General features: G+C 40.4%; 2 protein-coding genes across 8 annotated transcripts in view; one reads left to right on the plus strand and one right to left on the minus strand.

The window, feature by feature from the left end:
* Positions 1 to 304: 304 nt before the first annotated feature.
* On the plus strand, positions 305 to 9002 carry si:ch211-67e16.4. Of its 7 annotated transcripts, none has more exons than XM_034213815.1 (11): positions 305 to 351; positions 470 to 576; positions 1925 to 2385; positions 2469 to 2621; positions 3022 to 3236; positions 3866 to 3988; positions 4778 to 4850; positions 5893 to 6098; positions 6556 to 6645; positions 7120 to 7198; positions 7724 to 9002. In XM_034213815.1, the coding sequence occupies exons 3-11, from the start codon at positions 1953 to 1955 to the stop codon at positions 7954 to 7956; spliced, it is 1605 nt and encodes a 534-aa protein (XP_034069706.1). In that variant the 5' UTR covers positions 305 to 351; positions 470 to 576; positions 1925 to 1952; the 3' UTR covers positions 7957 to 9002. The 7 variants fall into 7 exon arrangements, with proteins under 7 accessions (XP_034069706.1, XP_034069704.1, XP_034069703.1 ...); XM_034213813.1 differs by having other exon boundaries at positions 306 to 351; positions 1899 to 2385; XM_034213812.1 differs by having other exon boundaries at positions 322 to 576; positions 1899 to 2385.
* Positions 9003 to 9935: 933 nt separating this feature from the next.
* The window catches only part of fer1l6 (fer-1 like family member 6), a 46876-nt gene continuing 39221 nt past the window's right edge, over positions 9936 to 17590 (minus strand). The window contains 11 exon segments of the mRNA XM_034213723.1: positions 9936 to 10308; positions 11425 to 11525; positions 11935 to 12092; positions 12843 to 12963; positions 13063 to 13183; positions 13618 to 13716; positions 13822 to 13910; positions 14265 to 14407; positions 14507 to 14661; positions 15642 to 15812; positions 15916 to 16043. Coding sequence (XP_034069614.1) covers positions 10128 to 10308; positions 11425 to 11525; positions 11935 to 12092; positions 12843 to 12963; positions 13063 to 13183; positions 13618 to 13716; positions 13822 to 13910; positions 14265 to 14407; positions 14507 to 14661; positions 15642 to 15812; positions 15916 to 16043 — 1467 coding nt within the window. The 3' untranslated portion in view covers positions 9936 to 10127.

Consider the following 17590-nt stretch of genomic DNA (forward strand, 5'->3'; position numbering starts at 1 on the left):
TTTATCATATTTTAAATGTGGCTTTTAATTTGGGTTAATCTGAGTGGTATCACCGTTCATGTTTTATGGTTTTGTGATCAACTCTTTCTGTTGTTTTTCATAACTTGTTTTCAATCATGTTCCTCAATCTCTATTTTTATTCGTTGTTATTTCATGTATCTTGTCTTGCTCTGTAAAGCACTTTGGGCTGAATCTTGCATGAAAGTAACTATGTAAATAAAGTATTATTATTATTATTACAACTACATACTCTTTACCGTAGGTGGCGGTATGAATCTTAAGTTACGCCAACCACCCTGACATTGAAACCAACGAAGAAGATTCACCCGGAAACACTTGGCCGTTGTTATGGTAAAACAACACAGCTGTTGAGAAGTATTTTCACATTTTCGTTCAAAGAAGCAGTCTTTTGATAATAAAACTCAATGCAATGAAAACATAAAAGTGATCAATGTTTTTGAATCGACAGCTACTGTTACAAAGACTGTGAGAAGCCAACGATCTGTTAAAGGCTTTTTTTAGCCAGTTAGCAATCAGCTAACAGGCTAAGCTGTTTATCACCAACAACAATAAAAGGTAAGTACAATGTTTTTATCTTTCATCCTAATGTGTATATACAACAGTCTACATAGTCTGACAATTTTCAACTAGAGTTTCTAATATGGGAGATTACTATAAAGGTTACTAATGTATCCATAGCAACTTTACAAGTCGGAGGTCCAAGATGGTTCTGTGACGTAATTTATCACCGGTTTAAAGACCTGCATTCATATAAACAGAGGTGGAAGAAGTACTCAGATCTTGTACTTAAGTACAAGTAGAAGTACCAGAGTGGAGGAATACTCTTTTACAATCCAAATCATGCAATCCAAATGTTACTCAAGTAAAAGTAGAAAAGTACTATTATTACATCAGAATATACCTGAAGTAACAAAAGTAAAACTACTCATTATGCAGATTGGCCCATTTCAGAATAATATATATTATATGTTTTGATATATATATAGTTATTGATGCAATAATGTGTTTATCACAGCTGGTAAAGGTGCAGCTAGTTTTAATTACTTTGTTTGCTGCAGGGTAGCTTGTGGATTTACTCCAGGTGTACCTAAAGTCTTATTTAAGTGTTGATTAAAGTACACTATTGACCTTTGAATGTCCCCTTTAAACTGTGGGGTTTTCTCCGGAAGTTTTTCCTTGTACGATGTGAGGGTCTAAGGACAGAGGGTGTCGTTTTCTCATACTGATATTCTGCACAAACTGTGCTGTTGTATTTGCTGTAAAGTGTCTTTACTGTAGGCTATTTTTTATTATATGTACAGCACTTTGGCTCGACCAAAAATCGTTTAAAAATGTGCTATAGAAATAAAACTTGATTTTATTTTAAGTGGGGTATAGGGTAAGTACAAAGTAACACATCATTTAAATACTCAAGTAAAGTACAGGTCCCTACAAATTGTACTTAAGTACAGTACTTGTAAATGTACTTAGCTAAAAAATCAGTAATTCACAATAAAAAAAAAGCCAAAATGACCTACACGGGGCAGTCCTAGTAATTTCATGGAGTTTGATCGTAGTGTTTTTCTGTCTGTCTGACATGTCATAATTAGTTGTTTGTTTTCCTAGTTAGCTCCGTTCAGCAGGAAGGAACATGCACATATTCAAATGCCTGTCACTGCAGAGCTGTCTACTCGATATAATGTTATTTGGCATTCCTGCACGACAATAATGCATCTTTAACAAAAACTTGGGACTACATTTTTTGTTTATTTCTCTGTATGCCATTTTTGTATTCTCTTGCTATCTAGACTGTTGGATTAGGTGACATTGTTGTAGATTAGACAACAAGTTCAATAATCAAACTGCACCTTTTAATTGCAATGCATTTGTGGATGCAGGTAACATTTTGATGAACATTCTCCAGCCACTCTTTGGTCAGAGGTCTTTTCAAAATGGACGTCAGCATTGCCGTGTCGCTGATTCGAGGCCAGATGCGTGCCGTGGTTGAGCGAGCAGTGAACGGAGCGGTGGAGACGGTGTTGGCTGAGATGCTAAAAGTGGTGGGAGTCAAATTTGAGGAGCTCAAAGGCCATGTGGCGCTGATGCAGAGGGACGTTGCGTCATTGCAAAGGGAAAAAGCCCAAAAAGAGAAAGAGAATGAAAACATCCGAGCCAAGCTGCGGTATACCGAGCTAAAGCTAAAATACTACAGGCAAGGAGTGGAGGAGGAGCTGGAGCAACGAGTTTCTGCCTCCACTCTGGGCCGCATTCACCCGTCCATGTACCTTCAAGCACAGAGAGGTGGTGCGGGTGTTTCCTCCACTGAGATTTCTCCATCATGCTCAATAACGAACCCCGAGGGACCACTGTCAACAAGCAATCAAGGTAATGGCCATGGAGATGACTGATACATATTTGGCCCCCTCCACTGCAATGGGTCTTACTCCTTTCTGTGTGTGTGCTTCCAGAATGCAGCTCCCCACACAGCACAAGCAGGCGTGCAATCGGAGCGCTTTGTCATTCAGATGTGGGAGATCTGAGCTCTGACACGTCTGACCTGCTGCCGCCAGTCTCACTCTCTTTGAACACTCCAACAGAATCTAGTCAGGACAGCAGCACAGGTACAGAGCCAGTGAGTGTGTGTGTGTTTGTGTGTGAGTGTGAGTGTGATACTGCTGCCTTCTTTTCTACATGTTGTTCCCTTCAAACTTAATTTGGAAAAATATAAATGATATCTGTTGATGTAAAAAGTAGGTATTATCCTATATACTTTTATTATTGTATCTTTTAAAAGTTAAATACTGGATTTGAGAAAATCGAGTATTAGTCAGAATACACACTGAATGGAGAATAGGAAACCAAAAGGAATCAGAATCAGAAACGGGTTTATTACCAGGTAGGTTCACACGTACGAGGAATTTGACTTGGTGTCGAGCGAGAATCAGAATCAGTTGCATATGGACTGATAACATATCATTGTTGTTGCCGTGTATCTCTGAACAAAATACTGTGTTTGTGCAGTGTTCTTTCCTGTAGAGCGACACGTAGCTCACAGCCAGGATCAGGAGAACGACTGCAAGTGGACCGTCACTCTGCAGCCACACTCAGAGGGAGGGGACGCTCACCTGGTTCCTCCTCCTGTCCAGGCTCTGGAGCAGCAGTCAGCCGCTGGCTCACCCTCCCCTCATGTTTCCACCCAGGCCGATAGCTCCACTCTGCACTCCTCTGCTTCACAAGTAACCACACACTTCCAGACTTCATCCTATTGGTTTTGCATAAGCAGTACTGTTTGTCATAAATACACCCCCGTGCTGAAGTGGCCAACCTGCATCATGCCCTGACCTTTTACAGAAGGAGCAAGGATTAGCTCTCTATAAAGTTAAACAGGAACAATTACAAAAACATTACTAATAATATATCAACAAAAGCATGAATTAATTGATTAACCATCATGTGTCATTGTTTTGTAATGTTTCTTTACAACTTATTAGAAAAACCTTTATTGATTGGGACACTTTGGTTGTTGCAGCAGCATAACAACTGAAATGTAAACGGATAAATAGAGAAATACAAAAGTCTTAGCTGGTTTATTGACTATAATAGCTTATAATAACAACTTAGGGGTGTTGTTGGACACACTGCTGATACAACGGTTACTAGATATACCTCAAGAGGTGTAATACTAGTAGGAGCATATCATATCATTTATAAGAAAAGTAATTTAGTATAAAGCAAAATAAGTAAATCAGTCCAAAGGAGATGGAGATAATTGCGACATTAAGTGTGCCAGAAAAAACGACTGGCGGTATTACACTGTTTTCTTATCGTAGTCCTAAAGTCCTTGTTGTTTCTTGGTGTAATGCAGGTGAAGCAGGAGGAGGAGGAGGAGGAGATCTGCATAAAGGAGGAGCCAGAGGAAGAGCAGGATGTGATGGCCGAGCTTCTGCTGGACTGCCAGCTGCAGCAGGGTCCTCTTCCAGAGTCAGAGGTGAGGCGAGAGCCGAATATTCAATCTGACAGAACAAGGTCAGCACCTGAGTTCTTTTGAGAGTGTTTTCCCCAAATTGTTAAGAAGATATATATTTTTTTAAGAACCTTTTAAAAATAATAACTCTCTACATAAGTTAGTTTTGGACTTTTTTGTTTTTGCCTCTGATAGTTTCAACTGTCAATCAAGCACAGATCTCACAGTGATGAAGTCGCATCATTGTCATTTCCCCCCTCAGTGGGTGTGGACCAGTGCTTCTCAAAGTGTGGTCCGCGGACCACTGGTGGTCCGTGAGCGCCCCCTAGTGGTCCGTGAGTATATTGGTAACATTTCACATTTGAAATAAATAAATACATTTAAGTTTTCCGCACTCTCGCGGGAATATCTCCGCAATGGAACGAGCTTAAGTTTAACTTTCTATTGCATGATAAAGCCCAGGGCAACACCTTCGTCACACATGTTGCCACTTGTTTGTACCATTTCCAGGCGATTTATAATCTGTTCTAGAAAAACGATGTGTTTTGGGATATTTGTGGAGTTAGGTGGTCCGCGAGTGTTTTTTTATTGGTTAAGTGGTCCATGGTATGAAAAAGTTTGAGAAACACTGGTGTAGACAATGGACCAGAGTGCTTTGCAGCCCTTGCACGGTTTTTCTTTAGAAATAGAGTATCAAAGTTAAATAATTAAGATCCCTAATTGTACATACAAATGTTGATAATGCACTGAATATCACAGGCTATTTAAAAGGGTCTCTTGAAAGAAATTAATGTTTTTTTTCACTTCCTCCAGACTCAAAGGTCAGGACTTCCAGAAAGTCAGAGAAATAACTCTGCAGCCTACAGCTCAGCAGGACCATGCACTGGTGAGTACATCTGTGTATGAGAGTGAGCAGATGCTTCTGACACTGCTTGGCTAGTTTAAAAAAAAAAAAAATGCTCTCTCTTGATGATGTTTCCCTACTTGACTCCCCCTGGCCAAACAAAGCAGTATTGATCACTTGTATAAAAACAAGATGCCATTGATATTAGGGATGGGAACGATTAATCGAATATTCGAAATTATTCAGGTATTCGAATATGAGTTATTAATTTTTTTCATTATTTTTTTTTGTTGGGAGGAATGCCTAAGTTGATTACATATTATCAAATTGAATAATTTGAATGATTTAACAGTTCATGAGCGTGCTCCCCCGCCCCCTGTCAACACTCGCGACACATGGCCAGCCTAAACAACAATAAGCGCTGCTTGGCAACCGTGTGTGGCGGCAAAGTACATAGTCATTTTGACAGGAGAGATTTAGTTTTGCCGGTATTCAACATATTTTACCAGTCATAGTCCGGTAATTATTTACACTCTAAGAAGAGTCCTACACAACAGACATGGCGTCAAAAAGGAGTGTGGAAATATTTCTACCAGGTTAGTGAGTGCGGTGTAGAGGTCAAACTATGCCAAATTAAACTTATATACATGCTATACCTTGCCATACCCGCAACCTCCGTTCCAGCTGAAAGGGTCTTCTCTACAGCTGGGCTGATTGTGAATCCCGCACATGAAAGCTGTAGGCCTATAGCTGTCAAACTGTGATCACCAGTTCAATACATTTGACTAATTTGACTTGGTTGCTACACTTATTTGAACATGTATGTATTTATTTCCAAAAGTTATTGAAAATATATTTTTGGAATTTTTTTTTTTACCCAATTTTTTTTTATATAGGATATGTACATTTCGGTTAACCGGTTAACCATTTTTTTGGGGGGGTCGAATATTCGAATATACATTTGCTTTCAAATTCCCATCCCTAATTGATATATAAATCAGCTACATGATGTATTGATCTGCATCTCATTTAATCTATATGTTTAAAAATCACTGCAAACCTCTCTCTGTGTGTTTGCTCTCAGATCTGATGCCTCAGCCTTTGAGCTCCCTGCAGTCCATGGGTTATTCACCATCAGGTCTCCCATATCGCCAGGCGGTACGGCCATGGACTAAAGACCTCAGTCTTTACGAAGATTTCAAGCTGCGCAGGAATGAGCTCCGCAAGCGAAGCATCAACAGACGCAGAGAGCTGGAGAAGACGCTGCCTCAGCCGATGCTTGCAGACCTGGTTAGTTGACCTGACCCTGTCCTTACAGACGCACGCACACACTCACACTGCTGAACAGCTTGGTATCTCCTGCCTCGATTGGGTACAGTCAGATGTCATCATACCAATAGTCTTCCATGCTTTTAGGTTATTGAACGTCCTATTTACAGATATATGTAAAGGTTTGTTTTGTACATGGTGAACCAAAGGCTGTATCATGTTTCAGCAAGACTGAGAATTCAACAAGAGTAATAAAAAAAAATGCTCGTCATAAGCTTAGCCTTACAATGTATGCAGAATTAAAAAGGAGCAGGTTTCAGTGGACAATAATGCTTAATAAGACAAGCTGAGATAAACAGGCTACATCTTTGTGACATATATACACTTTTAAAGATAGTGGAGTATAAAGTGCCATTTTCTATCAAAGTGTCTTCTTACATTTCTCCATATTGAATGGAAAATATATTTTGTTCTGTTGAAGGTACGCGAGCGCAGAGAGAAGACCAGACTGAGAGTGGCCAGATGGAGAGCGAAAAGGAAACTCCAGGCCTGTGTTAACCAGGCTCCGGTCAGTAATGACTACTTTATCACAGAAAGGAGTGCATGATGTAAAACAAAGTCTCTGACTCAAGTGTTCTACTTAATTATTAATTATCTCTAGGAAACGTTTGCCAAACTTGTCTTTCAGGTGCATGAAAATGATTTATTTCTGTTTTTAAATGAGGCCTTCAGGGATACTTTTAGTGATTTTCTCTGTGTTAGAGAAGCTAATGAAATCACACCACTTATCTTCAGTGCTGTCAGTGACCACACTCAAGCTAGGAAGTGATACCGCCACTAACACTTGAGCAGCAGATCCTGCTTGAGACTTAAAGGTCAATCCATTAATTAACTGCACGGTATCTGCTACACGGTTTAGTTTTGAATAATTAAGAAGTCTGCTATCTACAGACCCCACTACTACCCACAAGTATCATTTACATACAATAACCTTCCTTCCCAATAAGACGAAGCCTGTCGTTTTGGTCTTTCTCATTCTTAGGCTCCTGATGGCGCTGCAGGTCTTTGTCAAACTGGTTTCCCTATCAGCAGCCAGCATCAGCAGCTCAGAGTGACCTGCGGTAAGATGCGCCCCAGTGGTCAAATGCCAGTGTCATCCCTCAGTAACACAGTTTTGAGTTCCTGCTTTCAAAGTCTTGCGCAAAGTGTTTATAATAATAAATAAGAATAATAACATTTTCGCGTCATCCAGAGTACATTTATCTGACTTGGATGTGTGACACCTATGTCTTTGCAGGTGTATTTCTCCCAAGGGAGTGCTTAGGGAAATTCAGGTATAAGAATAACATCGACAATAAGAGTGAAACAAATACAATTATGTATACTTAAAAATAACAACAATAATAACAGTTCAAACATGAAGTAAATGAGTTCAAATATATAAGTGAATATAATTATAAACATGCATACATATACATCTAAAGTTGTTTTTAAAGAGTGGTTAATGAGAAAGCTGTAAGCAGCATTATCACAAGCCCAGCTTTCAGCCCAATTCAAACAGGATTAGTTCATATTGTTTTTGAAGTGAAGGCCAGAAAACACGTCTGCAATTTTTAAACTAATAAATTGCCATCTTTATGTTTTAGCTGCCACCTCCAGCAGTCAGCAGAGACAGATGCTTCAGTCCAACAACTTCCTCAACATGTCGAAGCTGCATGCGGCAAACAGCATCCCCTTCACTCCCTCCTCCTGCTCCTCCTCTCCCCTCCTCAGAGGCCCCAACATGGCCCCACATCAACACACTGTGACATTTTCCTACCCCCAGGTCAGCTTACTGCAGCAGAGCATCTCTCTGACAGACACGGATATCTTGCAGTGAGATCAGAGGTTTTTACGAATGTATTTGTCAAATATGTCATGTTTGTTGTTCAGGAAAGGTCAATCAGACTCTTAATCATTGAGACTTTTGTTGTAGTTTTCTTACCTTTCCATCACAAAACAGAAGCCTGCACACTAAAACTTCAATAACAAAAAAACAAGAGCATCTTATATGGATTACCTTTTAAATCAGTTCAACATAACAACCAGTCTTGTGTACAAGCTTATCCCTGTTTGATTTTAAAACACATTTTAAAACCGTATGTAAAAAACATCCCATATACAGGAAATGATTTCAAATGTGTATATATGTAAAAACCTCATCTTGAGCTTTCCTGTACATGCTTAGTGCTTATTTATTTTAAAATGAAAGGTTTGTTGGGTACATGGATAATGCAACATGAATAATATATGATTTTGTTTATTTAAATGCATGTTACTGTCTTTTAAAAGTCTAGACCAGCGGTTCCCAACCTTTTTCAACTCAGGGCCCACTTAAGTTAAGAATCTAAAAATGTTTCGCGGCCAACATTCAACCATAAACAATACGGAGGCTAAATGAAGTTCTGATTGGTCGATTCAGAACATGTGACACGTTGTTAATCCAGTAGTTCAGACCGCTGTGAAGGACTGTAATGACCGTTGCTAAGGAGGATCAAGAAAGAAAAAGAAAAGAGGTTCAAATAATAAAAAAAAAAATCTTAATAATGAAATGTTTCCACACAAATCATAATGTTTTGCAAATTATTTGGCGGCCCACTTGCAATGCCTTCGCGGACCACTAGGGGGCCGCGGCCCACAGGTTGGGAACCGCTGGTCTAGACAAGAAAGGGGTTTCCAGTGTGATGGTAAATGTACTTTTTGCACTTTGTTTTGGAGTTGAAGTGTGTAATACACAAAGAAATTGCCGGAAAAGTATTGCAAAGACTTGAGGCTGCTAATAAGAATACAATATTTTGTAGTTTGTCTAAAATAAACTGAAGATTGGCAATCACCAGATCAAAATGAGAAGCCTGTGTTCAGTAACATTAAAGGCAGCTAAAAGAAGCTCTGTGTTGAACTCTTATTTTGACAAAGCCACACTCCTCCTTAATATAACACATGTAGATAAGTTTGGAGTACAGGTTTTTATCTTTGCACATCACTAAGATACGTTGAAAGAGCTTTTTGGCTAATCACCCCCCTCTTCATATTGGTTGTAAAGCACTTTTGTACGTCGACTACATTGTAAAAGATGTAAGATAAAAGACATGATTCTCATTGTGTGTGAAAGTGCTTCAGGTCAGCGCAAGTTCAACCAGGAAGACCTTCTTTTCTCATTCATTTACTATTTCCATGTTACTACTCTCTCTCCTCTCAATAAGTGATCGGGGGCGTCACTCCCCAGCTTAACCAATCACTTCGCTCTATTCTCACAAGCCTATCATAGCGCTCCGCTAAACCTTTTAAATCTGCTCCCCCCCCCTGTCAGCTGTCATTTCAGGTGACTCGATGCAACCCTCCTCCACCCCTTTTCACCTCCTGTCCCTCTGAATCCAGGGTCAAGCTAAGCCCCTCCTCTTCAGACCGGACCTAACCATCCATTCACCACCACCAGTGTCTAGACCCCGGGGGGTTTCATCGGATCGGTTCTCCCCTCCCGAATGATACTCCTGCACAACGGGGCCTAATCGCCAAAACTCCATTACATTCATTTGTGTATTCCTGGCAATAAATATGTATTCTTACATCAAAACCGTCTCTCCTGATTGAAATTGAGTTGATAACCATTAAACCCTAGGAAGACGATGAAGGCCCTAACATACGTCGTGTTAGCAATGTATTGAGACTTCAAAAACTCAATATTCCATGTTTTTGTTTTACAATTTCCATTTAAAGATATCTAGTTCGTCTGTCGAATCTTAAAAAATATCTACATAGCCTTAGCCCAAAGTCTAATTGTTCCTACTGAAGTCAAGACAAATCCAAATGAAAAGGGACTGACCATGTATATCCTTATTTTTATTATATATGTTTTTAAAGATGGGCACTTAACCAGGTTTGTCCCTTTAAAACTTGGTATATAAGACTTTGTAGAAGCTGCCCAAGTTTTTCTTGGGCTGTCATGAGAGGAAGGCGGAGTTGCATCGTCTAAAAGTCATCCATTATTTTAAAATAAGATGTTAGCGTGTGTTATCCATTGACTATCCTCTGAGAAATGGCTGATGGCAGTGTGTAGAACAGCAGGGCGAGGAACAGCATGACGATGAGCAGCACCAAGGCGATGATGATGTACTTCTTGTAGCTCCGCCACACCAAGTGGAAGAAACACTTGAAAGGATTGACGAACCACGAGAAGGAGGTGTCAGGACGACTGGGGGCAGGGAGAGGAGGAGGGAGAATTTGAGTTTGAATTATTACTACACTTTAAAGTATTTAGTTTGAACAGCTTTATTAAATGTTGGACAGTTTTTCTATTCTTGAATGAAAAAGCATCCACAAGAATAACTGATTTTTAAAAACTTACTTCGAATAAAATGTGTAAAGAAATGGATAATTCTCATTGTTAAGATGTCGAGATGTCATACAAAGTAAGTGTGTATGTAAAACAAGTCAAGTTTAATGTCGACATAGTATAGTATGACTTTCTTTAAAAAAACGTTTGATAAACTATGACTTTTTTTCGGTTCAAGTGTACCTGTATAGTGTGTACTACATAGAGAGTATATACTGTATGGTTATTTTTGATACACAGAGAGCAACCAGGCCCATCTTGTCCCCTTTATGTTGGCAGCTTCACTCCAAACATGTGCAGAGGTTAACAATATTTCCCAGATCAAAGGTATTATTAATGGACTCATGAGAAGGGCATATTTTCAGATTCATCACAGTTTTAGTGTTAAAGGTCCCCTACTGTCTTTCATCAATAGGTCCCAGATATGTACAAAACATGTCTCTGAAGTGTTGGGCTCCAAACACCAAACAGATCATTACCCATAATCCCTTCTGTTTCAGCCCTGTTTCAAAAGTGCTGATTCTCTGTCTGTTACTTTAGATGAAAAATAAGGAGCCCCTCCCCACGCCCCTCTGAGAGAGATTTGGTTAAAAAGAACACAATGGTGCTCTAGGAGGAGATTCAGGTGATAAGGGGTAAGCCAAAAAAAATGGTTATGACATCCTAAATCTGATCAGCTCATTTTCAGACAGGTTTTTATATAAATGGATCAGGACAAAAAGAGAGGGGGTCTTTGTTCCTGACACTTTCAGAATCTTTTTACACAGAGGAGGGGACACATGTTGATGCATAAAACATGTGATTTTGCACAATAGGTGACCTTTAACTTATTGTTTTGAACCTCCTTTTAACACATTTACTCTGTGTGTTCTCTCAAGCTACTACCTCTGAAATCCACTGTTAAAGCAACACAAACCTTCAGAGAAAGAACACACAAACAAACCAGATTAGATTTGTCTTTAGAGAGACTCTTACTTTGGTTTTGGAAGCGGCTCCGGCTCCTTGCGTGCTTTGCCAACTGGATTTTTTTCAGCCTCCTCCCCTGTCACAAGATGGAACTCTGCCTCCACTTTTCCCTGATGGATTAAGAGCACATAACTCTATTAATTCAACGTTTTCACAACTGTGAGTCAAAGTTGTAGTCTGGGAACTTTTGGGCACATCTAGTGTGTACATCTAGCGTTGTCACTGTAGTATATAACTCATTTCAAATGTTTTGACACACTACAGTATTTTTTCATTATATCTTCCACAAAATATACTATGACATTTTTTGAGTTTGATAACATTTTGACGGTTATCACTACAACATCATGGTACTCATACTTCACATCGGAACGTACTTGAAACAGCAAAAGTAAGTGCACAATTACGCACATTGAGACACAGCATTGTTTTGTGCAGTGTGTGTGTGTGTGTGTGTGTGTGTGTGTGTGTGTGTGTGTGTGTGTGTGTGTGTGTGTGTGTGTGTGTGTGTGTACGTACCGTTAGCTCTCCAGCTTTGGTGAAGGGCCACCAACCTCTCGATCTCTTCTGCTGGAAGATGGAGATTCTGTCTGTCCCGTCCGTCAACATGTCCACTTTACACGACTTTGCAGTCTTTGTCCCTCGAGGGAAACCATGCAGGTCCAACTCCAACGTGCCTACTCGATAGAGGCAAAGCACTTTATCGGTCAAACATGGTTGCACATTTTCTGCTCTGTTGCAAGGATGGAAAGCATTCATTTATTCCTGTGAGTGATCATTAATCACAATGGATACCAACATGATAGCAAAACTAAAAGTATATAGAAAATAGAAAAACATTTAAAGGGGAATACAAATTAAGGGGAAATTACAAGAAGAGTTAAGAAGAACAGATATTCTCCGTTTTTATCAATTCCAGCTATTTTATTTGTGTTGCGAGGGTCTGATCAGGAAAGAGGACATTTGACCAGGTTTAATTGAAAGGGACTATCCTTTAGGGTTGAAGACAGCTGTTCCAGGTTTGTTTGGTCTTTTTAATGGATGAGCCAGTGGTAATTGATCATTTGCAGTGGAGTATAATGTGTTTTTTGGAAATAGCTTATATTATAAGAGTTTGGCGATGAGAGAGGAGGCAAGACAAGGTTATATTGCACCTTTCAACACAAGGCAATTCAAGGTGCTTTATAAAAATGAAAGACATTGAGACAAAGGCATTTAAAAACAGGAGAAAATAATGGATATATTATTATTATGTCCACACACACACACACACACACACACACACACACACACACACACACACACACACACACACACACACACACACACACACACACACACACACACACACACACACACACACATACACACACACACACACACACACACACACACACACACACACACACACACACACACACACACACCTAGGAAGTCGTCAGAAGACAGCGTCTCGAAGTCCCAAACCTGCAGACTGAGGATGGCAGGAAGCTTCTGCTCTGTTTTGTCCAGAGAGAAAATGTGCTCTCTCTTCCTCACCACTACTGTCTGTGAAGAGGTATGTGTTATTCATTTCATATTTTTTGCAGGTCCTACTTTGTTTCAGCAGGGATCATGAGGTGTGACCGTCAGTGTATTTGCCAGTACCTTCTCAGCAGGCAGGTAAAGGAAGGGAAACACAAAGCGCCAGTTGAAGTTTCCCTCTCCGGTCAGAGAGTTGTAGTGGACGTCCGTCTCCTGTCGGTCGGCCTCTAAACCTTTCAACCAGCTACAGTGAAACAAAGACAGCAGCAGTGTTTACATAGATATTCAGTCTTAATTTGAAATTGAGGAATAAGTAGGCTAATGTTTGTACGAGAAAATATGCATTGTGCTAATTATGAGTTTGGCAGATGTCTGCTTTTGTAACATAGAGTGATCACATATCTTTTTAATAAGATCTGCGGTTAACAGACATTTATGATACTTACACAATTTGTTCTGCAGGCTAATCTCCACATATTAACACTACTTTTATGATTTTTTAAAAGCAAAAATGCATTCGCCAGGAGTAAAAGCTCATTTTAGGCCATAATTGAACTACATCACGGGTGGTTGCAGGGGACGAGATAAGCGAACTGGGGGTCGTAAAAATGCTAACTCATCTCCGGGTTTCAGGACTGATTCCTGCACCACCCTATACAGAAAAAGAGCTGGAGTTACCCCTTGACGTAGATATCACTGGACTGTTGACCCGTCAGGAAGTTGCTATCCTCCAGAATCACATCTTCTGTGTTCCAGATGATGATACGCAGCTCGTACCTGTACACAACGCATTGGGGTTCAACATGTCATTTTAGAAACAAGCATTGTTTTATTGCCTCTTTTAAAGAATGGCCTGCAGCAGTTTAGAGAGACAGCTCTCACCCTTTTGGTTTTCGCGGTGAAATGTCCACTGAAGGTCCAGGGTGAGGTGAGTCCATGGGAAACATATCTACCCACATCCGGACCTGACCCTACACACACACACACACACACACACACACACACACACACACACACACACACACACACACACACACACACACACACACACACACACACACACACACCACACACACACCACACACACACACACACACACACACACACACACACACACACACACACACACACACACACCACACACACACACAGTAGAATATTCAAACAGTTTCTGATGCAGATACATCTAAATACTCCTCAACATCAGTCTGTCTCACACTATTGCACTCAACCCAAAATAAGTAGCACTCTACTAAGTGTAGTTCTAGATTGGCTCCATCAGATCGTATTGGACTTACAGTTGTTAAATAGTTTTTAAAAAATACCTGATCCATGCCGGGCCGAGCCTTGTTGAACAGAGTTCTGGTCTCGATGTGTTCTGGCACCAGCTTGCATCCCACACTCGGGATCTCTGACCAGCGGTGCAGGATCTTTAGAGACAAGTGCTCATAGGACTCCAGAGGCTCGTCTGAGACGTGTGCACATCATTAATGTCACACACACACACACACACAAAATGCACATACAATATACATGCTAAATATGTAGTGTGAACAGTCTTCTTTACCTTCAATCATGAAGAGCGTCTTGCCACCAAAAACTTTGCCCGCCACTGTGATGCGTCCTGGTGCGAATTTAGGTTCCTCCAGACCGTTATCTCTGCAGCGCTTAGACAGCAGCTCTGAAGGATTCAGGCAGTCCCTCCAGGCATTATAACCGTCACTAACAGACGAACAGAGAGTGTCATTATCAAACCAATTGTAAGGTTTTGATTCAAAGTTTGGAAAGGTTTCTCCATGGCAGTCCTTCCTACTTCCTACTACGCTCTGCATCAGCCAAACGACTAGCTGCACCCTCGCTGCGAGGGGGACCCAAGTTCCCATCAGCAAAAACACGTGGGTTTGCTGTCCTGGCTCCAAGATGGTGGAATGAGCTCCCCATTGACATCAGGACGGCAGATAGCTTGCACATCTTCCGGCGCAAACTGAAAACTCATCTCTTTCGACTCCACTTCGAGCGATAGAATCACTAACAAAGCACTTATATACTAATAAAGGACTGGCTTACCTAAAGCCAGTTGAGTAGCACTTGAAATGTTTGGCTCTATGAAACCTGATGTACTTATATGATTCTGTTTTTTTCAAGGTTGTGTCTTCCTGGTCGAATGTACTTATTGTAAGTCGCTTTGGATAAAAGCGTCAGCTAAATGCAATGTAATGTAATGTAATGTTAGATTTGTTTGGATGAAATAACAATTCAATAGGAACACAGAGATGAACAACGTATGAATTATGAGTACAACCAGCAGGATTAATCACAAGAATGAAGTGTGAAACATAATTCTGGTGAATAGGACCCTGGTTTCCTCAACAAAAACACATTTGTCTCCAAGATGGTGGAAAAAGCCCCCATCAAGACAGAAGAAAGTCTACATATATTCATACAATTGCAGAAGAAAACCCATCTGTTTTCACTGCACTTTGGCCAATAAAAAAAACATATTTGTACAGTATGTTGCCTTTTTTTTTTTAAGCCAATGCAGTAGCATTTAAAATGGTTTGGATTATTGAAAGCTAATGTACTTCTTCATGGTGGATTGCACTTATTGTAAGTTGCTTCTAATAAAAGAGTCTGCTAAGTAAAATATAGATATCATGTTCACAATCAGCAGGAGCTCCACGAAGGCACAGGCCCAGACTCACAGGCTGTACTCAGTCGGGAGTCCACAGGTGGCTCTGTGTCGGCTGTAGAATCGGTTCTCCAGGTCGATGCGAGTCTCTCCGATCAGGTCGTCCCCGCCCACCATGTCATAGTCATAGATCACCACCGACAGCAGAGACTCCTGAGGAAATGACGCCTGCATCTCAAAAGAACTACAAGCAGGAATTGGAGAAGTTATGTTTCAAGTATAAAACAAAAATATTGCCTGAGTTTAGTTGTACTTTTAAAATAAGGGAAAAGCTGTCAGTCACACACCTTCCAAACACAGGGTTCAGCTGTTTGGGAATGTAGTTGTCTCTGTCTTTGATTTCATTCTTGCCAAGCCGAAGCACAATGTAAGGGTCGGACTTTCCATCCGGATCAGATGGGTGCAGGTTAGATGCCTGGAGAGAGAGAGAAGAATATAAATAGAATATCTAATCCAATATGGTAATTAGACAACTAAAAAGTAATGTATCCTGCACCCTACATATTGGTGATATTATACATGTTGTAAAAGGCATACAAATAAATTCAAATATAATTTAAAGAGTATCCTGCAGGAATACAATAGTTCAAATAGCTAAGATGTGCAATGCGGTTTTAAAACCTAAGCATTACAGGCAGCAAACATGATGAAAAAACACTGACAAAAATCTCTTCGTACAATAGGAAAAACGTGTGATTTATAATTCTGTGCCATATAAAGTTCACTTGATTTGATTTGAAAGGACAACAACAACCTAAGTGATCAATGTATTTTTATTACTTTAAATATACAGAAAACTGGAAGCTCTCACCAAACACAATATTTCCATAACTTTCTATTTTCTTGCAGGCATTTTAAACACTTCAGTTAATGAAGCATAGTTACTTCAAATGTAATATATTTCCCCCAGGTCTTTGGACAGTTACAGTATGATGAGATGCTCTAAACCAGGGGTTTTCAAAGTGTGCCTCCCCTCAGAGAACATAAGAACAGCCGCGCCCCCCCTCCCAATTATTATTGCTATTATTATTATTGTTGCTGTTGCTATAATGCAGGGGGTATACAATTGCATTTCAAAGAGGTCCAGTAAGAGCAAATTAAGACTGTTTCTCTCCTCTTGTCTCGTCTCTGTGTGTGTGTGTGTGTGTGTGTGTGTGTGTGTGTTTGAATCTATCGTGCTGACTGCTCCGATTTGATTGGCTGAGTAGCGTCACCTCCTTAAAACATTATACAATAACTTTTTTAAACCTTTTCATCTTTATGTTTTAAACATATTGTATAAAACTCCCCCACTACTTGGACTATTCCTTGCACCCCTCTAGAATAAGGCCGAATGGTCTCACCCATATTGCATCAGTAACGTGCACTTGTTGTTATAACAAGATCGCAAGGACAGTGGTAGCGATCGGAAAATTGAGTGTTGTTCAGTTTGTGTGTCCGTGCACGAAAATATATCACGCACCCAATTACAATTTTCAATTCACTACCCTGGAAGTCAATAAAGTTGTTGCAAATCTAGCTGCAGCACGACCCGTATATTTTCGCACGCGGTGTTCTCAACACATTTTTTAAAACATTTTCAACATCGTGGATACATCCTTACATGCTCCCGGCAACACACTGAACGTCATTGCCTCCTTATTACACTCACAAGTCACAACAACAATGAGTCTGCGTCTTTGATGCACACAGGAATAAACGCAGATCATACTCTGGCTGCAGCCTTGACCCGTACATGCTTTTGATCAAAGTCAATGCGGAAAACCCGCACTCACACAGGTAGGTGGAGGTGAAGGGAATGAGCACTTTTACAGCCTTTTTGGCGAGGTGGGGGAACTCGGTCTCCACAGACAGCCAAAAGTCTGCAAGTGTCACTTTACTCGTCTTTTTCTCGTTATTCTTTTTCTCACGCCGCGCCTCCCCTGAAGCTCTCTGGCGCCCCCCAGGGGAGGCGCGCCTCAC

The sequence above is a fragment of the Gymnodraco acuticeps genome, unplaced genomic scaffold (genome assembly GCF_902827175.1).
Source record: "Gymnodraco acuticeps unplaced genomic scaffold, fGymAcu1.1, whole genome shotgun sequence".
Taxonomy (NCBI): Eukaryota; Metazoa; Chordata; class Actinopteri; order Perciformes; family Bathydraconidae; genus Gymnodraco; species Gymnodraco acuticeps.